At 41.0% G+C, this 26,605-nt stretch overlaps 1 protein-coding gene across 3 annotated transcripts in view; it reads left to right on the top strand.

Annotated features, from left to right (window-relative positions):
- The window catches only part of LOC124621993 (protein C19orf12 homolog), a 33,889-nt gene that overhangs the window by 5,365 nt on the left and 1,919 nt on the right, over positions 1-26,605 (top strand). The window contains exon 1 of one of the 3 annotated variants that reach the window (XM_047147538.1): positions 21,535-21,714. The exons of the other annotated variants lie outside the window; for them this stretch is intronic. Coding sequence (XP_047003494.1) covers positions 21,585-21,714 — 130 coding nt within the window. The 5' untranslated portion in view covers positions 21,535-21,584. Of the gene's footprint in view, positions 1-21,534; positions 21,715-26,605 lie in introns of those variants that run through there. 3 annotated transcript variants of the gene reach the window in all.

The raw sequence follows: 26,605 nt of genomic DNA on the forward strand, positions 1-26,605 counted from the left end.
GGCTGATTCCAACAATGACTCATTGACATTTTAGTCATAGGATGCAATGGTTTTTTGTTTTTTGTTTTGTTTTGTGAAGAGCAAAATTTTACATTTCTGAATGTTTAGAGCAAGTGAACAATCTCTGCCCACATTTAAATCTTATCAAGATCTGACTGAATATTTGTGCAGGTTCTTTTATATAGTGCTTCATTATAGAGAACTGCATCATCTGCAAAAAGCCTGACTTTACTATTAATATTGTGTTCTAGGTCAGTAACATACAACATTAACAGCAAGGGTCCCAACAGTTAATATACAACATGAACAACATTGGTCCCAATACACTTCCCTTGGGCACAACCTCTATATCTGATGATGACTCTCCACCCAAGAAAACATTCTCTGTCCTTCCTACTAAAAAGTGCTCAGTCCAGTCACAAATTTCACTTGGTACCCAATATGATCATATGTTTGACAATAAGCATAAATGTGGTACTGAGTCAATCATTTTTCAGAAGTTGAGGAATATTGCGTCTACCTGATTGCCTTGATCCAAAGCCTTCAGTATGTCATGTGAGAAAAATGAGAGTTGGGTTGCTCAAGACTGATGTTTTGAAATCGATGCTGGTCGACATTCTGTTAGAGATACCTGATTATGTTTGAGCTCAGAATATGCTCTAAGATTCTACAACAAATGGTGTCAGAGGATACTAGATGGTAGTTTTGTGGATCACTCTACCACCCTCCTTGTAGATGGGTGTGGCCTGTACTTTTTTTCCCAAGAACTGGTCATGGTTTTTGTTTGAGGGATCCAAGATAGATTTTAGTTAGAAGAGGGGCTGTTTCAATAGTCTGTATACAATCTGACAGGGATTCCATCGGGGCCTGGAACTGTGTTCAGTTGTAATGATTTCAGCTGTTTCTCAACACCACTGCCACTAATACTTATTTCATTTGTGTTTTCAGTAGTAGAAAGATTAAATTGGGGCAATTTTACTGGGTGTTTCTTTGTAAAGGAACATTTGAACACAAGAGTTAAGCATTTCAGCTTTTGCTTTGCTAGCCACTATTTCAGTTTATGTCTCATTTGCTAGGGACTGGACACCAACTTTGGTGCCTCAATCAGCTTTTACGTACGACCAAAATTTCTTTGGGCTCTGTAAAAGGTCGCTAGATGATAATCTGCTACAGTAATCATTGAGGGCATCATGCATTGCTCTCTTGGCAGCCAAATGCATTTCATTCAGCATCTCTATTTATAGCTGTAGCCCTGCACATGTTATGCAGAGTTTCAGTGCTGCTTCTCCCCCCCCCCCCCCCCCACGCCCCCTCCCATGTCAAAGTATATATATGTGATTACATAACAATCATATATACATAGACTGCAAAAAATAAATAAAATTAGGAAAACCAAGGAATTGACAGTCTACATTTAGGTAGCATTTCTCCAGATTTATTTTATATTATTTAGTTTTTATTGTGTGGCATGTATTAAGAGTTTAGAATCCCAAGATGAGCTACATGTATACAAAGATTATGAAACTACTATTTATCAGCATTTCAACACTGCTCTCCAGAATAATAAAACATAAATGACAACAGCTGATCATGAATATCAATGTCATTTATGTAGTTTATCACACCACACGTTACTGTTGGACTGATGGACCCTTGTGGGCATTTGTAGGGCATTGGAGCAAGGTTATTTGTGGTTGCGTTCAAACTTGCTGTCCTTGATACGAATGCCCATGACGTGATGACTTACCCGTGTCAGCAACATTTCTTATCTGTTAAGGGACCTCCACACACACCATTCCTAGTTGTAACTAACCAGAAAATTTTCATATAACTCCAGTTTTGATGCTTAGATTACCGCTATGGAAGTCATGCCTTATCTGAAGGTACTTCCAAAGGGAAAGAAAGAAAAAGGCTGCTCATTCTAACTGATATCAACGCAAAATGCCCCCTATGGAACTCAGATAGAACTGACGACAAAGGGCAACTAGTACTTGACGTGGTAAATGAATGCAACCTGTTCGTACTGAATAGGGAGGGTCAGCCACCTACCTACCTCGGAGACGCTGGTGGTGTAAGTAACATACACCTTTCTCTAGGGAATGCAAAATCTCTTCCACTAGTCAATACATGGAGGGTCAAACAATGGAAAATCCAGGATGGAATGTAACAATACAAGAGAAAGAAAGTTGCTACTCACCATATAGCGGAGATGCTGAGCCGTGATAGGCACAATAAAAAGATTCACACCATCATAGCTTTCGGCCATTAAGGCCTTTGTCCGAGGATGTCGAGTGAATTTTAGTCTTGATGGTGGCACAGGGAATACTGGAAGTGGTTGGTTCACTCTAGCCATCGTCCGATGTGAGAATGCCTCTCTACCTGGATTGGAATCATTCGCCAACCGAGATGTCATCGCTTACAAGACCTGGCATTGTGGAATAGATGCTAAGTCTCAATCTAGACCTAGTTATGTGTATAGCAATATGCCTTTTACATTGTATACCCGCTCATGTCGTAAAGTTAGTAATGATGAAAAAATACATGTATGGATGAAAGGACTTTGTGTACTTGCTGAAAATGTAACTCATAACTGGTGATGTAACCCTGTACTATAATTATTAATAAAGTGATCTGTAGTGTCAGCCATTAAGAGCGTGTGCATGTGTGTATATGTGTGTACTGCTGACAAAGGCCTTAATGGCCGGAAGCTATGATGGTGTGAATCTTTTTATTGTGCCTATCGCGGCTCAGCATCTCCGCTATACGGTGAGTAGCAACTTTCTTTCTCTTGTATTGTTACAATACATGGAGGGGTATTAGATAGAGCCACACACAGTGACCACAACGCAGTGGTCGAAGCCACAGACAGATATATCAATGCACATAACATGGACCACGAACAGCTGCACTTACTCATAGGAAGAGTCGATTGGCAGAGAGTTCAAGATATTGTTGAGGCACCATCATTACACACCGTTCAGGGCAGTATAGATTACAAAACACATGTACTGACAGATTTCCTACAAAGAGCACAGGAAGCAGCTATACTACTAGCAAAAACTGGTTGGGGACAGAAACAACCGTGGTCAACAGAACTGGCAAGACTAAGGAAGGATTCATGGGACAAAAGAAAGTACTACCGACAAGCAAAGACAGCTCCTGAAAGACAGCTAAGACTTGATCTGTATCGCGACACTAAACGGAAATACCAAAACCAACTAAAGACAACAAGGCAAGTCTGCTGGACCAACTTTGTAAAAACCCAGCTACAGAACAACATCTGGGGAAAACCATTCAAGATAGAAACAGGACGAATTAAGACACTGACAGTTCTGTCAACACTAAAATAAGCTGACGGCGCAATGACCAGAGGATGGAGAAGCACAGCAGAATATCTTCTGAACAGGCTCCTCCCAGATGACGACCCCACACAAGATGAGCGAGACCATGCTGACCTAGGAGAGAGCGTGAGGCAACCATGCATCAGTGACAGTGTAACCATGCCATTCTTACAAGAAGAAGTCACAACAGCAATCAGCAGGCTTAAAAACTGAAAAGCACCTGACCCAGACAAAATACTTTCAGAAACATTAAAACAAACAGTAACACAAATAATACCTTTTCTTACTAACATGTTCTACAAGGCACTACTAACAGGCAGAATTCCAAACCTCTGGAAAACTGATAATGTAGTAATAATCAGGAAATCACAAGACAAAGAGCCAACAGATCCCAGAATGTATCGACCAAGCTGTCTCTTAAACACTCTCGGCAAGGTACAGGAAAGGCTCTTGTGTGACCGTTTACAACCACACAGGCGCCTCCTCAGCCTAACGCCCCATCAGTTTGACGTCAGGGAAGGTAGATCAATAGAAAACGCTGTCAACCAAGTGCTGACAGTAACAAATAGCATTAGCAACAAATACGTGGTCACCATACTAATTGACATAGCCAGGGCTTTTGACAACTTGTGGTGGCACTCCCTCTTCGCCAGGTTAAGAGAAATGAGGCTATCAGCTTCCCTCTACAATAGCCTCCTCAACTACAGTAGAGGCAGAGTGGTGGAGTGGAGGGCTGGTACACAGAAGGTTGTCAAGAGAATAACAAAGGGATGTCCAATATTCTGGGATATCGCAATCGAGCCCTTGCTGAACACCTTGGACAGTGACGACAGGGTGAGAGGTGTGGTGGCTTACGCACACGACCTGCTCGTAGTGGTGTCAGCCAACTCCAGAGCAGCACTAAAGACAAAAGGTACGCCCACCTGCTTCAGAAAATTAACAGTTGATCCAAAGAAAATTAATTAAAAATAGCTCCCAACAAAACTGCATATTTACTGCTCAGAGGGACACTACAGATGAATCCAATTCTAAAATTAGACAAAACAAGTATACAGAGGAGGCAAGCCACATGTTACCTCAGACTGCATCTTTGACAAAAAACAGACTTTCAACCATCATATAAAATTGACGATTGACAAAGCCTCCAAAATTATGCTCAAACTAACAAAACTAAACACAACTCAGTACAAATTACCTATTAAGGCGATAAGGGCCTACCACATTCTGATATTTGAATCCATTGCATGCTTCGCCACAAGTGAGTGGGCTCACAGACTGAATATACAGATTAACAAGACAGTTGCAAGACAAGGTAAATGTAGTGTTCTCCTGAGGATGATAGGAGCGTTCAACACCAGGTCACTAGAGGCACTGCGTTGTGATGGGGACCTGCCCTATAGACATAACTTTACTGGCTTAAGAGAGACCGGCTCAATAAAGTCACCAAAATTATGGAAACCGACATCATGAAGAAAACGCAAATGAAACAATGACGGATTCAAACATGGCAGAGAGAGTGGGGTGCATCTGGCAAGGGTCACTGAGTGCACTCTTTCTTTCTTGATGCACATGAAAGACTACAACTGAAACATGTCGACCCAAGTCAGGGGATGGTCCTTTTCCTGACAGGCCACAGGCCATATCCGGTACATGTAAACTGTATAGGGCTGACTAACGATGAAGTATGCATACGCGGAGAAACTGGGACACCAGAACATGTCACATTGCTATGCAACATGCTAGCACAAGTGAGACCTATACAGAAAGACAATGGTATCAGCAGAATAATATGTAATCCCGATGACTGGAACACAATAAATAGCGTAGCCGATATTGTATCGAACACACTGCATGAAGAATACAAGAGCCAGAATCCATATGGAAGGAGGTGTAGACAAGCACAAACGACACAACAAACTGCATGGGAGGGGACATGCAAGTACACAGATTCCGAAACCGAGGAAGGAACACAGTGAACATGACTCAGAAGGGATCAACATGTAAGGGACCAAAACCACCAATGCATGACACTGCATGCCACAACACAGTCACGAACAGCACAACAATCGTAAAACAAATAAACACTGGCACCACATACTAAGACTGTAGTAATAAGGTAATGTCATTTGGGAGGAGAAGGCTCGAAGAACTTGTATTCCGAGTCTCCTCCTCCTCCTCCACAATGACATAGTGTATTGTGTTTAAAGTATACTGCAGGCAAGCAGTAATGTATTGCTCATCTTACTGTGTGCAGACAAAAGTATATTCTCTTCTCTGTTCAAAGCTACAATCAATGAATTTTATACATCAGTAATGTATTAAGTTATTTAAGGAATAATGCAGTCAAGTAGCAATATATTCTGTTTCTACTAACAAATTGCAAACATAAGTGTATTTCTCATGTAAAGCTAAAATTCATGTATGAAGTGCTCAATCAGTATTTAATCTGTATAATCTGTGTACACACATATTAGCACAAACCATTTCAGATGAGAATAGCACAAGGTTGTACCGAGACCTTCTCATCAGAAATACGGTAGGTAGAAATAGTCCATTATCAAACAACATGCTACTTAGACTATATTACATATCCAGATACAGCATATCACTTCCCTCTACATACTGCAAATTATTTTCACCACACTCATTGTATTACATTTCTTTTTTTTATTTTTATTTTACATTTGCATTATATAAATTATATTCTGATCAACTAGGCACTTACAAATTATATGGAATCATTGTAACAGTTGTTGTTAAGCATTCAATTTGCTGTAACCTCAGAGAAATCTTTATATATTATGTTCTTTATGTTATTTTTTTTAAACATTAACAACTGCATACCAATAAGATTGTTACAATGAGAAGTCTTTGCTGTTAGATTCAGATGCATCTGACCCACCTTACATTACAAGGTGGTGGGTTACTCAGTACTGTTAATGAAATAAATAAAAAGTAAATGGTACTTCCAAAGGCTTTGATGTCTGGAAGAAACTTGTTTTCAATTTCAGCCTAAGCTGTAACGGATGGCCAAATAGGGGGTGATTCAGTGTTTTCAACCTTCAGTTGTTCTTGATGAGCAGTGTCTTCCCAGAGAATTCTTGGAGGTGTGATGCTGACAAGACTATAAATCTTCTTGACAGGCATTTATCATTCTGTAGCTATGGACATTCATTGTGTTGGGAGTTCCACAATAATGGGTTCTCTTCAAACTGATTGTCACTGAACTTAGATAAAACGCAATTCATGTACTGCACAAGACCTGACCACATCGTTAACAAAAATGTGTGAAGGTAAATCAATAAATGAAATAAGATACTCCAAAATCTTGTATGTTTATATTTATAATAAATGTGCATTGTGATGACTTGGTGGTTTTGCTATTTGGTAAATTATTGACATTCAGCAATTTGTATTATCTTAAACTAGATATCGCATGGTACAGATCATCTTAAACGTCTGAGCATTGCAATGTATACATTACAGATATTATCAGATTTTTGAGATGAAAATGTAAAAAAACTGACTCACTTTTCCTATTTGCATTCATTAATTTTTTGTCACTCATTTGTATAGAAGAAAGGGTCTGCTGCATAGAAATTAGTAATAAGGGTACTATGTTTTGCCCAGTCTAGAAACTTCTGTAGACAGCTGTTTAAACGCTTGAGCATACTGACAAGACTCGGTCAGTGTATTTACTTCATCGTGAAACTTGTCTTCAACATCAGTCTCATTTCAGAAACAACTGTAAATTCATAAATGCAGTTCTAGAAGGAGAAATGACAAACTTTCACTAAGCCTTAATGTAGTGAAGGGGGTGAGAGAGAGAAATAAATTTAACTAAACTGCTGTTTAGAAGATCATAATTTGAAACTGGGATAGCATCATAAATATACTGACACATTAAGTGAATGACGTATGATCTAGACTTCTTATAACCATAAAAATGTTACTCATTTCAGTCATTGATGGTTCTTTCTTTTTGGTGAGCCTCACAGACCGTGTTAATTGAAATAACTCTAACATTATTTTCCCTGTGTCCCAATGACTATTTTTACAGGTAACTGACTTTCATCACAAGAGCAATCCATTACTAATTAATTAGTGAAGGAATGGAAGTAAATGTAGAATAAGCTTGAAACACTCTTGACATTCTAGTACTCAGTCTTAGTATATTTAGAAATTGGCAAGTTCTGAAAACTGGATTCACAAGCTTGCACATGAGTTTATTTTTAATTTGCTTTGTAGCCACATCCGAAGACTTTATAGTCTCATCAACTAACAATATCAATATGTTGTCAAGAGTTGAAACAGTAGAGGCTGCTTGACAGCTCTGCAGTACAGCAAATATAGTCAGTGTTTTTTTTTATGATTGGTGCCCTTTTAGGCTAGTTCAAGAATGCAAATACCATGGTCAGTTATGTCACATGGTATTGGCAGATCTAGGATAGAGTTATATCTTGGTTTGAAACATCACTCTGCTTGATGTACATTTATGTTGAGGTAGACTAGGATTTGCTGTAGGTTCACTTTTTTAAAAGAAACACAGCACTTAAAGCTTAACTCTTTAAACTACTTTAGAAAAAACACTTGGTTGTATAGTGGGTGATAGTGGTTTACAGTATCAATATTTACCTTTTTTTGGTCAGAGGACTTCCTTGAGGCCTAGCTGTTTTTTTTTAAAGGTACTTGAGAAAGTTGCAATTGATGAGCTGTCACTATTGTTCTGTGGTAGTTCCATGACATACAACCAGGAATACCATCCAGTTCTTACTAATATTTGTTTTTACTTTGTTGCTAAAATACTTGTTAAATTTCAGTATGTGCAAAATATTTTTTGATAATGATTACAGGCAAAAGAGCTTTCATCGTACTTTTTGAGTTTGAAATATAGTGTGGAATGTGCTGAAAGTGATGATTTTTAAGACTTCTGCGTCCGAGCAATAAGTAGACTCGGTTATGACCAGTCAAAATTTAACGTAGGGAGAGCACAAATGAAAGGCTTCGGAAAAATGTGTTGCAATACTTTTCCTCCATATCAGGGGATCGGAAAAAAAGAAAACATAAGTGATCACTCGCATCTCAAAACAAGTATGAGGCTGATTCAGCTATTTTTTGTCATGTAATCTATAAGGTAGCAACCAGAAATGCTTCCTCAACTTATCATGAATTTTGGTTCAGCCATTTTTGAGATGATTAGTGAAACATTGAGGCATGATTAATTGGAACAATAAATCACTCTAGATTTTTTAATTTCAATTATATTGAAGAAACAGCATCAAAATTAAGAATGAGAAAAACTGAAATGTGTACAGCTGCAAATGTTAAGTTCCTTAACATCGGTTATCTTGCAAATGTATACTAATCATGTCCTTTAATAGAAGGTATTGTTAGAATATATAAAATGTTATTCATTGGCTTTATTGAGATGCCAGTTTCTTCTACTCCAGTTTCTTCCTTTCAGTGTAGACCTTGGTTGGACCTGGTTAATGATTTTGGTCCTGATTTCCTCTTTCACTCCTGGTGCTATCTTCACCTTCCATTAATGATTATATGGTCCCCATTATTGGGTTTCACCTACCATCTTTTCCAAATTTTACAGAAGTGGGTATCATGCTGGAAAGGTTGCCCACTGCAGTGTATGCTCCACCTCTATGCCCTTCTACCCTCTCACTCTTCCTCCCTGTTGTCATAGTATACCCAAAACTCAGTACGGTAGCCATCATGTAGCGGAGGAGGGGGGTCATGAAATACCTGCACGATGATAACCCCATGACCATGCACAGAGCACACTGTTGATGCCTGTGCTGCACTCCACATGTATGCCATGGGGTATGTGCCTATCGTGACTGGATCACAGGGACTCCCAGCAATGGATTACTGGCCAGGGAGCCGTTGCTGTGGCTGGATGGCACCCATGAGGGGAGCCCCCATGCAGAATGGGTGACACCATGGTTGATAGTTCACACATGAAAAGTCTCTTTTGTTGAACACATTGAAGGCAAATATGGGGGAGTAGCAGCCATGTCTGAGGTGAAGACCAGTTCCCTACTGATTAAAACATCATCTCCTGCAAAGACACAGGCACTGCTCTCCTGTGAAAAGTTGGATGACATTCCCATGACTGTCACTCCCCACGAGAGTCTCAGTGTGGTCCAGGGCATCATCTTTCCCTGCAATCTGACGATGAGCTGCAGGCCAGCTTAGACTGACGGGGTGTACTCTTCATCTGTCATGTCCATAGTAGGTGACCAACAGAAAACAGGGCTTTCGATATCGATATGGTGCCTGAGAAGGTCAAGGTGATAGTCTATTGGTGTGTGTTCCTCCTCCAATGAGATGCTTCAGGTGTGTGAAGTTTGGACATTTGTCTTCTCGTTGCACTGCTACCCCTGTCTTCAGGGATTGTGGATGTCTGTTGCATGCAGACATGCCTTGTGCCCCTCCCCCAATCTGTGTAAACTGTGGTGAGCTCCACCTTTCCTGCTCCATTTTTAAGTGTGAGAAGAGAATTTAGGAGTATAAGACCCTGGACAAGCTCAAATATCAAGAGGTGAGAAAAAGTATGAGCCTCTTAATCCCTTACAAATGACACAATCTTACACTACAGCAGCAATGTCATCACCTTCTGTGTTGATGGTGCTTTCCTCTGTTGTGCCTCTTACAGGGTGTCCTCAGAGCTGCCCACTAATACCTGCCCCCCCCCCCCCTCCCCAAGGTGTTAGTGGACCCTTCTGATGCTTCCACTGCACCCATTTCAGGAGAATTGGCTTCTCATCTGCCAGGGACACTGATCCCCATACCCCAGTTAGAGGTGCTTCATCCTTCTCTGGCTTCTCTAGCTTGGAAGAGGGCCCTAGGGACTCTCACTTCCATGGTTCCTACTTGTACACAGCCAGACACCAGCGAGTGGCTGAAGGAACCACAGGGTGCAGGCCATCTGACTTGTCGTTCTTCCTCTGTCCATGAAACCAGTTCAGGGAAACCTTCCCAGTCCTCTTCTTCTAAGGAGAAGAAGGACAAGGAGGACAAAAGGAAGTCCTCTAAGACGAAGGAAAGTCCAGTGGCACCCACACCACCAGACTCTGCATATACTCCTTCTGTGCCCAAGATGGAGATCCTGATGGCCCCGAGCGATCACTTTGTACCCCCACAGTATTCAGACAGTGTGATCCTACAGTGGAACTGTAACAGATTTTTCCACCACCTGACTGAACTGTGGCAGCTTTTAAGCACTTACTTTGCATTCTGTATTGCCATCTAGGAAATGATGTTTCAAGGAACTCGGACCCCTACCCTTTGTGGCTACTGAAGTTATTTTAAGAATCATACTGACTATGAGAGGGCGATCAGATGGAATTTGCACTTATGTGTTGGAATCATACATACCTTGTGCCTCTTGATACACCTTAGGAGGCTGTGACTGTTCGGTTAAGGGCACATCAGGGATTTACCACCAGTAATGTTTATTGTTCTCCCAATAATGTCATGTCCCAGGATGTACTTTCTGTGTTAATCCTTCAGCTCCCCAAACCTTTCCTAGTCTTGGGCAACTTCAATACCTATAACCCTTTGTAGGGTGGAACAGTGATCACTGGTTGTGGTAAAGAAATCAAAACTTCACTGACACAGCTCGATCTTTCCCTCTTGAACTCTAGTGCCTCCATACACTTCCTTGTGGCACACACAATGTATTCAGTCACTGATATTTCCTTTTGCATTTCTGGTCATCTGATCTGTCCACCGGAGAATCCATGATGACCGGTGTGGTACTGACCACTTCCCGATCTTTCTGTCGCTCCGTCAGGGGTGCTCCCCTGGATGCCCACTCAGATTGGTTCTCCGTAATGTTGAGTAGGATGGGTTCACCTCTACTGTTGTCCTTAGCTCCTTATTGCATGGCAGTAGCGATGCAGCTGTTCAGCATACAATAGCAGTCAACCAAGCCATCCCCTCTTCCCCGGGATCCTTCTGTTGGAAGACAGTATCCTGAGGACCGCAGAGGTCGCTGTGGCCGTAGTAGCAGCCTTTCCAACACCATAAGCAGGATCCTTTGCTGTAGCACCTCATTGCCTTTAAATGGCTCCATGCCTGCACCAGCTACCTAGTAAAATGACAAAAGCAAAAATCCTGGGAGCAGTAAGTTTCCACCATACAAGTATGGGCAAAGGTCAGACTACTCTATGGCTTCCAGTCCCCTGCAGGTGAACCAAGTATTTCCGAGGATGGTGCTGTTTATACTGATCCAGATGCTGTCGCCGAACGTTTTACTGAATATTATGCTTGCTTGTCTGTGTCTGAGAACTACCACCCTGCCTTCTGGCTCATAAAACAGCAGGTGGAGTGAATGCACTTAACTTCTGCTACCTGCCACCTGTAGCCATGTAATGCTCTGAAATGGGAACTCCATTGCCCTGATATGGCCCCAGGACCACACCGTGTCCACAACCAGATGCTGAATCATCTCTCAGTGGACTGTTAGTGTTATATTCTTTAATCAGATCTGAAATGAGAGTGAGTTCCCATCTCAACAGCGAGAAAACACAATAGTTCCAGTACTGAAACCGGGTAAGAACCTCCTAGAGATGGACAGTTGTCATCCATTTAACCTTACTGATGTTCTCTGTAAGTTGATTGACTGCATGGTGAGCAAGTGGCTGGATTGGATCCTTGAATCTCAGAGTCTTTTAGCTACGTCTCAGGGCAGTTTTCTCAAGGGCTTATCCACTGTTTATAATTTGGTTCACCTCCAGTCCACCATCCAGACAGCCTTTGCACATCATCAGCACCTCATTGCTGTCTTTTTTGACCTATAGAAGGCTTATGACACGACATGGTGTCACCCCCCCCCCCCCCCCCGACACCCTCCATATCCCTCCTTATATGCTGACAAATTTTACTTTTATTATTGCCCCTCTAGTATAGGTAGTATAGGTGTTGCTGAGCATCGCCTATAGGGCACCATCTGAAAGGCACCGTCATGGGCTCTCACCAATAGCTTTCGGTTTTCAGCCATCAAGACTCATGTCATGCACTTCTGTTGCCATCATACTGCCCACCCGCTCCCAACTTGTGACAGCAGCCTTCCACACTAGCCATGTGAACAGCATACAAGTCAAGATTGAAGTCCCTCCATTACCTATCATGTGCTAACAATAGCTGCCGAATCACACTAGACATGTTCGTAGCTTCTCAGCGCATCCCAGCTATTGTATCCTTTTCCCTTGAAGGGAGTTCCCTCTCCCGCAACAGCAATCCAGAACTGGGTTTACAATTGCTGCACACCTCCAGTGTCTCTGTTCTGAACTGCAACTTCCTCCACTGGTCAGGGAGACATTGTATCAGCCTGCATGGCTTGTACCCTGACCTCAGATTTGTCGCCAAGTCTCCTTTGGTCCAAAAGATTCCACTGACGCCCCTCAATTTTTCGCCATCAGCTCTTGGCTCTCCTTGGGATGCAGTCGTGTTTGGAAGGGGTATCACCGTTGGCTCGACAATTGATGGACAAACGGCCTTTGCATACGCACATGCATGGTGCAACAAACTCCACTCCCTGTCAAATGGCTGCAGTGCCTTCCCTACTGAATTGATGGCCATTAAACCATCCCTTAGCCATGTTCATTCTTGCATTTGCAGGTGTATCCCAGAATTGATCGCCATTAAATCATCCCTTAGCCATGTTAGTTCTTGCACTGGCAAGTGTATCCTAATCTGTTGTAGCTTTCCAGGCTATAGACCAGTGCTACTCTCCTCACCCACTGTTTATGGCTATCCAAGATCTTGTCTCTGGCCTCCTGGATGGCCAGTTGTTTTCATTTGGATCCCTGGTCAAGTTGGGATTGCAGGAAATGAACGAGCTGACCAATTGGCCAAGCTGGCCACCAGGATGCTGATTCTGGAAATGGGGGCCCCAGAAGCAGGCCTGTGGTCATTTATATGCCATAGATTGCTGGAAGCCTAGAACTGAGAATAGTTTGCTATGATCTCCCCAAACAAACTGAGGACAATTAAGGAGACCAGTACTATGTGGCAGTCTTCCCTGCATGCTTCTCACCAGGGAATCCATCATCCTCTGTCACCTCTGCACTGGCCACACTTGGCTGACCCGTGGCCACATTATCTGACTTAAGGATCCCTCTCATTACTGATGCAGAGACCAGCTGATGGTGGCCCACATACTCATGGATTGCCCTAATCTAGTTGTTTTGAGGTAGCATCTTAATCTTCCTGACACACTATCTCTGTGCTAGCAGACGATGCCAAGCAGCTGACTTGATGTTATGTTTTGCCAGTGAAGATGGTTTCTATTCATCAATGTAAGGTAAGTTTTTGACCTCATTTCCCAGCTGAGAGATTGGCGGAGCACAACTCTCCTGCCCCCCCAACCCCCCACCCTCTCCCCAGTTCTTTGCAGCCCTCGCTTGGTGTCCCAGCCTGGCATCTACCCTTTCCTCCTTTTTATCCTCTTTATTCTTTTCAGTTTTTGATTTTAATGCCTTATCTTGGATGATTTTTTAAAGACTTGTCTGCGCAATATTTTTCTGGGCTTTTATCTCTGTCTCTTTTTTTTTTAAAAAAGATGATACTCTTGCTTTCCAGGATTTGTTTTTCGCCTCCTTCCTTTAACAACCACTCCTGTTTTTCCATTTAACGGAAGGGACTGATGACCTTGCAGTTTAGTCCTTTTCACTCCAAATCATCCAACCAACAAAGGATAACACCTCCTCTCCCTCAATCTCTTCACTGTAAACATCTCTCATAGGTCTCAAGAAAATGTCAGTTTTTTGTATAAAACCTCAGCAACACGATTTTTTGCAGCAAGGATGGCCTTTGTAGCCATTTACTTCCCAAAGCTTTTGAATGTGCTCACCTCTGCATATCTTTTGCGGGTAATTTGTACCACATTGGTCACAACTGATTTTCCAAGATCATCACTGACATTGGTAATGTCATAATTGAACACATTACATGAAGGGACATTAGCAAGATTATCTTTCAGATTTATTCCTATGTATCATGCCTTGCAGTATTTGTATTGTGCTATATTGTAGTCAGACACACCCCATTAAATACTTGAGTTTATACCTAAAAAATTTTCACATTGTGGATAATGATATGGACTACGGAGATAACCAAAAAGAAGTGTAAAACACTAAGTTCAAAGAACAATAGATATAAACAGTTTTTGTTATGTTATCACACCACACGGAATGGTGATAGATTTGTTCAGTGACATGAGTTCCACTTTAAGTACATTCAAGTTAGTGCCAACATGAAGAAATCAAACACCCATCTTCATAATAGATGGAAATTACCCAATAGAGAGCCATGTAGTGATAAATCTCACTCCATAGTATCAATCTCATCCCATCCCATGGTATACATCAATATTCTACAAGGATATGGAATATTTGGTCAGTTCTTGGCTTCAGGAGGTAAAATGCCAGGTACTAGTAACAGACACATATTTAAAAGTTGGGGAAAAACTGTTTTGGAACTAATTAGTGTCTTCCATAGAGACAAAAGTGGGGTTGTTTGGGGAAGGTTGGATAGGAGAAGCATGCCATTTAGGCTTGAGGGTGAAGGGGAATCCTCTTGTAAGGATGATGGGAGATTTTTGTCTCCCCGTATTCTCACAAGAAGTGGGTCTAGGTAACTGTTAGGTCGAAGTGACAAGTCCCCCTCCTTTATAACATTTCCCTACTCCATAAGGAAGGAGCTAACAATTCTGAATGCTTACATAAACCCAATTTTTTAAGAGGTGTCTTTTGTAAATAGTTGGAATTTCGCTTCCTGCAGGTAAGCACTGGCTCACCATTCTGCCTTCTTGTAAGTGTTAGCTTAAATAAATGCTCATTTGATACAATTATATTTTCTTACCTAGTTCATAAGTTCTGGTATGTTTTAATTGTCTTTAATGAAGGAGTGCAAACTTGTTTTTTGCCTTGCCACTGTATTGTAAAATGCCATGTGTCACATATGTTTTTAACAATCTTAATCCTGTCCTTTGACTTTGGAAATGGAATATCAAAATAAAATAATGAAAAGTCCAGGCTGGAATACCAACAATATTATGAAAAGCATAATTACCACTGAACATAAAGAGGACATGTTGAGTTGCAGACAGGCACAACGAAATGATTGTTAGGAAATGCACATACATTCCAACAAGCAAGCTCACTTACACACATACACACACACACACACACACACACACACACACACACACACATACACAAAACCGCTATCTCAGTTGTTCCTGCCAGAATGCAACTGTGTCATACATAAGCAGCAATCAGGATTGGAGCAGGGGAGGGGAAGGGGTAGGGGAGTATGAGTGTGTGTGTGTGTGTGTGGGGGGGGGGGGGGGGGGGGAGACGAATGAGTGCTGCCTCGCAGTATGTGAAGGGACTGATAGTGACAGGACATGGCTGCCAGGCATGTTGTTGAGTGACTGGAGTAGAGAGGCAGGGCAAATGGGAAATGGGAAAGGAAAGGAGCAGAGAAAGGGAAAATACCACCCCCACCCTTCCCACAGCCTCCCGATGCTTTGCCTGGTAGCTTTTTCATGCCACCGTCAGACCCTGCACGCTCCACCAGCAAATGATCACTTCTCTCCCATCACCTGTATCCTGATATCTCTCCTCCTTTTCCACCCCACTCTGTATTGCTGCTTCTGTTACACGCAGTTGCATTCTGGCCAGAATGACAAGACATTTTCATAATATTGTGAAGATCAATATAACATAGATAAACATGCCATCGAATATGATATTTATTGCAGTTTCACTGAAGACTGTTTTCCATGTTTCCCATGATAGCATAAAATATGAGGTCCATTCAAAAAATTCCAGAACTTTGTCCACAAAATTTTGCTGTGCATACCTTTCACTTATTGTGTGTGGTCTCCTTTGAAATACTCTCATCCACAATTGACACACTGCTCCCAATGCCATTTCCACTTCCAGAAGCAGTCTTGGTACGCCTCTTTCTGGATCACGCAAAGCACCATCTGCAAATTTTCTTTTATCTCATCTGTCATTGTAATATTTCATCCTTTCAACATTGGAAATTAAAAAAAGTCCGCAGAGCCCAAGTTTGGAGAGTACGGGGTTTGTGGGAGCAGTTATTTCTTTTTTTGTGCAGTAGTCAATCACCAATGGGGATGAATGTGCAGGTCTGTTATCATGGTGAAAGAGCTGTGAATTGTCTCACCACATTTCACAATGTTTCATTCTCACATTTTCTCGCAAGCATTGCAACATGTCCCAATAGTACCATAGATTAATAGTTTGTCAGTTTGGCACAAATTTATGTAAACTAATCCTTCATAGTCAAAGGAAACTATCAGCATAAATTTGATCTTTTACCTGACCTGATGAGCTTTTTTTGGTGTTGGAGACCCTTTCCCAACCCAGTGTGAAGTTTGAACTTTGGTCTCAACATCATAACCATAGACATTCAGCTCGTCACCAGTTATGATTCTCTGAAGGAACAACTCATTCTTGCAGTCCAAAAGCAAAGCTCTTCACAGATTATGAGGCAAAGGTCTTTCTGGTCTTAACTTACGAGCAGTGCATCAAACTTGGTGGCAACATCATTTCATGACATGATCCAACTAAACACTGAAGCACTGAGCAATAACTAACATACATTCAACAATGAAACTTACGGGAGTTGCACATTAAACACAGGCATGTGGAGAGTTGCCAACCACATTTCACTCCAACACGCCATTGGTGTGAAATTACGAATGTTCCGGGAGTTTTTGAACATAACTTGTAGCCTCATTTCATCACTGCAATCTATCTGTTCATTAGTTTTCAAACAATGGAAAATCCAGGATGGAATGTAACATGTTCATTAGTTTTACACTATGGTCTCAATTTCTTTCACTCTTGAGCTTTGTTGACAGTGTCTGACCATTTTTGTCACTGTAGCCAATGTTTATCTTACAGCTAAGGTCACATGCTCTTACAAAGACGTTGTTAGCTGCTCGTTTTGCTTTCAGCAGACATACCAGCTGAAGAGCTGACTGTTGGTATAAATCCAAATGTATTGACTCTATTCAACAAATCTGTTTTATAGTTGGTCTCTCATAAGAAGTTAACATTTAAATTACAGAGTTACCTTCAATCATTTTTCATTCACATATAATATTATTATATGTCTTTTCCCTGTCTTATCTGTTTTTAAAATTTGGTAAGCAAGCATGTAAGAATACTTTTTGAACAACTGATAAAAGGTAAATGCCCCATCTGTCATATCACTATAATCTTTTTGTCTAGTGAGCAAACCAAAGGAATTTTCCAGTCTGCGGGTACAACTATGGTCAGTCATGAGCATCTCAGTAGGTACACTACTCTTCAACACATTTAACAACAATGTACCAGTAAATATAAATATTTAAAATAACATAAAAGTTTATGTTCTCAAGCTAGGTAGTTACTCTTACAGGAAAGTAACAGAAGTCTTACAGAGTTCGTAATAGAATATTTACAGTTTTAATTTCTATCATGTTCACTGGTTGCTGTTAACATAAAACAAAGGTGGTCCAAAAGTTACCTTTGAACTTCAACACAGGGTTGTGTGTGCATTTCAATAAAGATTTTTTCTGATCTCAATATGTCCCTGCTTTCCTTAATGTTGGTTTTATTTGTTTTCAGAAATAAATTGTTTCATGTTGGAATACTATTTCATTCGTTATTCCCATAGAGAATTTTCATTTGGCTATGCATTTAAATCCATTTGTGTAACCAATAAACAAGTTTGAATGAGATGAAGAGAATCTTCAGAATGAAATGGGTACAATAAAAATGTTGTTATTGTTGTGGTCTCCAGTCCAGAGACTGGTTTCATGCAGGTCTCCATGCTACTCTATCCTGTGCAAGCTTCATCATCTCCCAGTACCTACTGCAACCTACATCCTTCTGAATCTGCTTAGTGTATTCATCTCTTGGTCTTCCTCTACGTTTTTTACCTTCCAAGCTGCCCTCCAATACTAAAATGGTGATCCCTTGATGCCTCAGAACATGTCCTACCAACCGACCTCTTCTTCTAGTCAGGATGTGCCACAAACTCCTCTTCCACCAACTCTATTCAATACCTCCTCATTAGTTATGTGATCTACCCATCTAATCTTCAGCATTGTTCTGTAGCACCACATTTCGAAAGCTTCTATTCTCTTCTTGTCCAATCTATTTATCATCCATGTTTCACTTCCATACATGGCTACACTCCATACAAATACTTTCAGAAATGACTTCCTGACACTTAAATCTATATTCGATGTTAACAGATTTCTCTTCTTCAGAAACTCTTTCCTTGCCATTGCCAGTCTACATTTTATATCCTCTCTACTTCGACCACCATTAGTTTATTTTGCTCCCCAAATAGCAAAACTCCTTTACTACTTTAAGTGTCTCATTTCCTAATCTAATTCCCTCAGCATCACCCGACCTAATTGGACTATATTCCATTATCCTCGTTTTGCTTTTATTGATGTTCATCTTATATCCTCCTTTCAAGACACTGTCCATTCTGTTCAACTGCTCTTCCAAGTCCTTTGCTGTCTCTGACAGAATTACAATGTCATCGGCGAACCTCAAAGTTTTTATTTCTTCTCCATGGATTTTAATACCTACTGCTAATTTTTCCTTTGTTTCCTTTATGCTTATTCAATATACAGATTGAATAACATCGAGGAGAGGCTACAACCTGTATCACTCCCTTCCCAACCACTGCTTCCCTTTTATGTCTCTCGACTCTTATAACTGCCATCTTGTTTGCCTTTCCTTAATCTATCTTCTAAGATAAGTCGTAGGGTCCCGATTGTCTCACATGTTCCAACATTTCTACGGAATCCAAACTGATCTTCTCCGAGGTCAACTTCTACCAGTTTTTCCATTCGTCTGTAAAGAATTTGTGTTAGTATTTTGCAGCTGTGACTTATTAAACTGATAGTTCAGTAATTTTCATATCTGTCGACACCTGCTTTCTTTGGAATTGGAATTATTATATTCTTCTTGAAGTCTGAGGGTATTTCACCTGTCTCATACGTCTTGCTCTCCAGATGGTAGAGTTTTGTCAGGACTGGCTCTCCCAAGGCTGTCAGTAGTTCTAACTCCCGGGGCCTTGTTTCGACTCAGGTCTTTCAGTGCTCTGTCAAACTCTTCATGCAGTATTGTATCTCCCATTTAGTCTTCATCTACGTCCTCTTCCATTTCCATAATAAGGTCCTCAAGTACATCGCTCTTTGTATAGTCCCTCTGTATACTCCTTCCACCTTTCTGCTTTCCCTTCTTTGCTTATAACTGGGTTTCCATCTGAGCTCTTGATATTCATACAAGTGGTTCTCTTTTCTCCAAACGTCTCTGTAATTTTCCTGTAGGCAGTATCTATCTTACCCCTAGTGAGATAAGCCTCTACATCCTTACATTTGTCCTCTAGCCATCCCTGCTTAGCCATTTTGCACTGCCTGTCGATCTCATTTTTAAGACGTTTGTATTCCTTTGTGCCTGATTCATTTACTGCATTTCTATATTTTCTCCTTTCATCAATTAAATTCAATATTTCTTGTGTTACCCAAGGATTTCTACTAGCCGTCGTCTTTTTACCTACTTGATCCTCTGCTGCCTTCACTACTTCATCCCTCAAACCTTCTCCTTCTCCTGTATTTCTTTCCCCCATTCCTGTCAATTTTTCCCTTATGCTCTCCCTGAAACTCTGTACAACCTCTGGTTCTTTCAGTTTATCAAGGTCCCATCTCCTTAAATTCCCACCTTTTTGCCGTTTCTTCAGGTTTAATCTACAGTTCATAACCAATAGATTCTGGCCACAGTCCACATCTGCCCCTGGAAATGTCTTACAGTTTAAAATCTGGCTCCTAAATCTCTGTCTTACCATTATATAATGTTTGATACCTTCTAGTATCTCCAGGCTTCTTCCATGTATACAACCTTCTTTCATGATTCTTGAACCAAGTGTTACCTATGATTAAGTTATGCTCTGTGCAAAATTCTACCAGGCGGCTTCCTCTTTCATTTCTTCCCCCCCCCCAGTCCATATTCGCCTACTATGTTTCCTTCTCTCCCTTTTCCTATTATCGAATTCCAGTCCCCCATGACTATTAAATTTTTGTCTCCCTTCACTATCTGAATAATTCCTTTTGTCTCATCTTATATTTCTTCAATCTCTGTAGCATCTGTGTAGCTAGTTGGCATATAAACTTGTACTGCTGTGGTAGGAGTGGCCTTGTGTCTATCTTGGCTACAATAACGCATTCACTATGCTGTTTGAAGTAAATTACCCGCACTCCAATTTTTTTTTTATTCATTGCTAAACCTACTCCTGCATTACCCCTATTTGATTTTGTATTTAGAACGCTGTATTCACCTGACCAAAAGTCTTGTTCCTCCTGCCACCGAACTTCACTAATTCCCACTATATCTAACTTTAACCTATCCATTTCCCTTTTTAAATTTTCTAACCTACCTGCCCGATTAAGGGATCTGACATTCCACACTCTGATCCGTAGAACGCCAGTTTTCTTTCTCCTGATAACGACGTCCTCCTGAGTAGTTCCCGCCCGGAGATCCGGATGGGGGACTATTTTACCTCCGGAATATTTTACCCAAGAGGACACCATCATCATTTAATCATACAGTAAAGCTGCACGCCCTCGGGAAAAATTACGGCTGTAGTTTCCCCTTGCTTTCAGCTGTTCGCAGTACCAGCACAGCAAGGCCGTTTTGGTTAGTGTTACAAGGCCAGATCTGTCAATCATCCAGACTGTTGCCCCTGCAACTACTGAAAAGGCTGCTGCCCCTCTTCATGAACCACTTGTTTGTCTGGCCTCTTAGCAGATACCCCTCCGTTGTGGTTGCACCTACGGTACGGCTATCTGTATCGCTGAGGCACGCAAGCCTCCCCACCAACGGCAAGGTCCATGGTTCATGGGGGGGATAAAACTGTTAACTGCAACTAATGGCTAACAGCCCACACTTGGCAGCATAGGTGAATCACTAAAAATATTGTGAAGAAAGCACCAAAAAACACAGCATACCCCCTCCTCCCCAAAAAAAAGCCTCCACCAACTGTATGAAGTAAGAATTTTTGTTTAAACAAGTAATAAATTATAGCAAGTTAGGTAAGATATACTTTTTGTTTTCTAGGGATATTGCGATGATATCCTCAAGGATATGATCGTGGCATAATGGACAAGAGTACGCAATACAGACTGTGATGAACAAAAACATTGTAATTAACTGGTTTATAGCGTGTTGGTTCATCTTTGGAAAGCAGTATAGCAGCAATTCTATGTGGCATGGATTTGACAGCTCCTCATCAGATTTCTGGAGGCATATAGTACCAGGTATCTACGCGTAGATTATGCAATTTCCATAAATTATGGGTTGGTAATTAGTGAGTACAAACTGGCATGCACCGGCATCCCATGTTCACATCAGGCAAGTGATCAAGACATCAATGTGAGCTCGCTATCATAGTCCTCAAAACACTGTAGCAAGGTTCTGTCCTTTTGACATACACAGTGATCTTTCTGGAAGACAATGCCATTGAAGATGAGGAAGATATCAAACATGAGCTTCACAATAATGATCATGTAGTTCACAACTGCCTTGGTGCCTTCTAGTACTATTGCAGGTTTCATGGAAGCCTAGGTGAATGTCTCCCATAACAGAATTCTGCTCTCACTGGTCTGTGCCTGTGGCATGGTCCTGTATCAAGCAGCTGTCCAACTGAATGATGATGTACCTGGACTGATTTAACAACAAGTGGCATTCATCTGACATTTGTCCATTGATCCACATGGACTCTGATCCCACACCCACTGTAATTGTAACTGATGTTTTTACACATAGGTTGTGTGCTGTGGAGCCCCATGTTCAACAGTGTATGCTCAACTGTGTGCTATTAAATGTATGTGCCTCACATGAGAACATATGTTATGTGATCTGTCACAGATATTTGTCTACCCTGCTTTACAGAGTTGGAAAGCATTCTACCTTTGCGTACTATGCTGTGATGTGAACCTTGTTGCCTACTGGTACCTTCCAGGGTTCTCATGGTAGTGGCAAGCAACCAACCAACCAGCTTCACTCTTTCCAAGATGCTCCTTCGCAGGCTACAGCCATAACAATCTGCCTATTTTTTTTAAGTGAGTTATGTCAATGGATTTTCCCCATTTTCATTCTGTATGATCGCTAGAAAGATTACAAATTAGTTTCTGTCCCGCTTATCTACTACTCTCACTGTGGCACTTGCCCGCTCCGCTACCAGGTGGCATTCAACCTCACAGTGGGCAGTGGTCGTAGTGTTTAGGTTCGTAGATAGAGTAGGATGTGCTTAGTGGGGGAACTGGGCAAAAATTGCATGTGAGTCTTCCTCAGTAACGTGAACCCCTAGCCTAGTCCTTTCACATCCTTATCCCATCATTATCACACACATGCAGCTAAATGGTTAAATGATGATGGCATCTTCTTGGGTAAAATATTCCCGAGGTAAAATAATCCCCCATTTGGATCTCTGGGTGGGGACTACTCAGGAGGACATTGTTATCAGGAGAAAGAAAATTGGCGTACTACGGATCGGAGCGTGGAATGTCAGATCCCATAATGGGGTAGATAGGTTAGAAAATTTGAAAGGGGAAATGGATAGGTTAAAGTTAGATATAGTGGGAATTAGTGAAGTTCAGTGGCAAGAGGAACAAGACTTTTGGTCAGGTGAATACAGCATTATAAATACAAAATCAAATAGGGGTAATGCTGGAGTAGGTTTAGTAATGAATTAAAGAAATAGGAGTGCGGGTAATTTACTTCGAACAGCATAGTGAATGAATAGTGTAGCATAGTGTAGCCAAGATAGACACAAGGCCACTCCTACCACAGCAGTACAAGTTTATATGCCAACTAGCTACACATATGCTACAGAGATTGAAGAAATGAAAGAAGGTTGTATACATGGAAGAAGCCTGGAGATACTAGAAGGTATCAAACATTATATAATGGTAAGACAGAGATTTAGGAGCCAGATTTTAAATTGTAAGACATTTTCAGGGGCAGATGTGGACTGTGACCAGAATCTATTGGTTATGAACTGTAGATTAAACCCGAAAAAACTGCAGAAAGGTGGGAATTTAAGGACATGGGACCTGGATAAACTGAAAGAACCAGAGGTTGTAGAGAGTTTTAGAGAGACCTTTAGGGAATGATTGACAAGAACAGGGGAAGGAAATACAATAGAAGAAGAAAGGGTAGCTTTGAGAAATGAAATAGTGAAGGCAGCAGAAGATCAATTAGGTAAAAAGATAAGGGCTGGTAGAAGTCCTTGGGTAACAGAAAAGATATTGAATTTAATTGATGAAAGGAGAAAATATAAAAATGCAGTAAATGAATCAGGCAAAAAGGAATACAAAGTCTCAAAAATGAGATCGACGGGAAGTGCAAAATGGCTAAGCAGGACAAATGTAAGGATGTAGAAGCATGTCTCACTAGAGGTAAGACAAATACTGCCTACAAGAAAATTTAAGAGACCTTTGGAGAAACAAGAACCACTTGTATGAATATAAAGAGCTCAGTTATAAAACCAGTTCTAAGCAAAGAAGGAAAAGTAGAAAGGTGGAAGGAGTACATAAATACTGCCTACAAGAAAATTTAAGAGACCTTTGGAGAAACAAGAACCACTTGTATGAATATAAAGAGCTCAGTTATAAAACCAGTTCTCAGCAAAGAAGGAAAAGTAGAAAGGTGGAAGGAGTATATAGAGGTTCTATGTAAGGGCGATGTACTTGAGGGCAATATTATGGAAATTGAAGAGGACATAGACGAAGATGAAATGGGAGATATGATATGACAGAGCACTGAAAGACCTAAGTTGAAACAAGGCCCCGGGAGTAGACAATATTCCATTAGAACTAGTGGTAGCTTTGAGAGAGCCAGCCACGACAAAACTCTAGCATCTGGTGAGCAAGATGTATGAGATAGGTGAAATACCCTCAGACTTCAAGAAGAATATAATAATTCCAAGCCCAAAAAAGGCAGGCATTGACAGGTATGAAAGTTACTGAACTATCAGTTTAATAAGTCATGGCTGCAAAATACTAACATGAATTGTTTACAGGAAATCTGGTAGAAGCCAACCTTGGGGAACATCAGTTTGGGTTCTGTAGAAATGTTGGAACACATGAGGCAATACTTGATCCTATGACATATCTTTGAAGGTAGATTAAAGATAGGCAAACCTATGTTTCTAGCGTTTGTAGACTTGGAGAAAGCTTTTGACAGTGTTGACTGGAATACTCTCTTTCAAATTCTGAAGGTGGCAGGGGTCAGATACAGGGAGCAAAAGGCTATTTACAATCTTTACAGAAACCAGATAGCAGTTATAAAGAGTCGAGGGGCGTGAAAGGGAAGCAGTGGTTGGGAGTGGTGGGGATTGAGACATGGTTGCAACCTATCCCTGACGTTATTCAATCTGTATTTTGAGCAAGAAGTAAATTAAAAAAAAGAAAAATTTGGAGTAGGAATTAAAATCCACTGAGAAGAAATAAAAAGTTTGTGGTTTGCCGACAACATTGCAATTCTGTCAGATACAGCAAAGGACCTGGAAGAGCAGTTGAATGGAATGGGCAGTGTCTTGAAAGGAGGATATAAGAGAAACATAAAAAAAGCAAAATGAGGATAATGGAATGTAATAGAATTAAATTAGGTGATACTGAGGGAATTAGATTAGGAAATGACACACTTAAAGTAGTAGATGAGTTTTGCTGTTTGTGGAGCAAAATAACTGATGACAGTTGATGTGGAGAGGATCTTAAATGTAGATTGGCAATGGCAAGGATAGCATTTCTGAAGAAGAGAAATTCGTTAACATTTGAGTATAGATTTCAGGGTCAGGAAGTCCCTAATGAAAGTATTTGTATGGAGTGTAGCCCTGTATGGAAGTGAAACATGGATGATAAGTAGTTTAGACAAGAAGAGAATAGAAGCGTTTGAAATGTGGTGCTACAGAAGAATGCTGAAGATTGGATCGGTAAATCATGTAACTAATGAAGAGGTACTGAATAGAATTGGGGAGAAGAGGAATTTGTGGCACAACTTGACCAGAAGAAGGGATCAGTTGGTAGAGCATGTTCTGAGGCATTAATCATCACCAATTTAGTATTTTAGGGCAGTGTGGAGGATAAAAATCGTAGAGGGGACCAAGAGATGAATACAGTAAGCAGATTCAGAAGGATGTAGGTTGCAGTAGTTACTAGGAGATGAAGAAGCTTGCCCAGGATAGAGTAGCATTGGGAGCTGCATCAAACTAATCTCTGGACTGAAGACCACCAGAACAACAACGTCAGAGGCAGGTCTACCTCCATTGTCAAAATACACTGCTGAGCACTACATGTTAGCGTTCAGTGCCTGCTTAACAACACATGCCATCTGGATCCATCCCAGCACCATCTTTTCTGAACCAGGCAGATGGGTTTTAGCCTTGAAATACTCTTATTCTGTAATTCTCCCAGTGACAATTTTCTTACAACCCACTGCACCAACACCCTCTAGCCAACAATCTCTCTTCTGTCCTGTCATCCCCTCTCAGTCCACACCTCATGTCATTGTGCACTGTATGAACTCACCAGCTTCCAGCTCTCTTGTGTTGCTAATTTGTCCCATGCACCTGCTGCCTCTCCCACCTATCCCACGCTCTTGCTGACACCCTCTGAGCCAGTGGCTTCCCCTCCCCAACTCTTCCTCACACTTTGCACAAAGTTTACATACTCTAGCTTGTTGAAGAATTCATTTATAGCTAACAAATTATGTGTTCATTTTTGTGTTTCAACAGCCCAACATTTCTTCTACCTATACTCCTTGTGTGATTTAACATTATGGTGAACTAACAAACATACATCTGATAAATGAATTATATGAGTAACATTCAACATTATGTGAGAATACACCTTCCCGGAGTTATAGAAATGACTGATCAAGAATGTCACAAAATCTGTTTCAGTAATTTCAACAGAGGTGTAACTTAAGGCATGTATCAAGAGTATGGCGTGCTATGGTGTGTTAAAATGTAGTTGTGATCAGTTTCTATTTTGTTTAGTCAATGGAATGCTAATTCTGAGGTCTGACTTCAGTAAAAAACCTCAGGCTGGGCACAAGGTTATCAGAGCTCTGGCATGCCAAATGGATTACTAAATTTTAACATCCATGGTTGCAGTTGAAAGACTTCAGGTGTATTGTGGATAGCAT

This window comes from Schistocerca americana, chromosome 7 (genome assembly GCF_021461395.2).
Source record: "Schistocerca americana isolate TAMUIC-IGC-003095 chromosome 7, iqSchAmer2.1, whole genome shotgun sequence".
In the NCBI taxonomy this organism is placed as follows: Eukaryota; Metazoa; Arthropoda; class Insecta; order Orthoptera; family Acrididae; genus Schistocerca; species Schistocerca americana.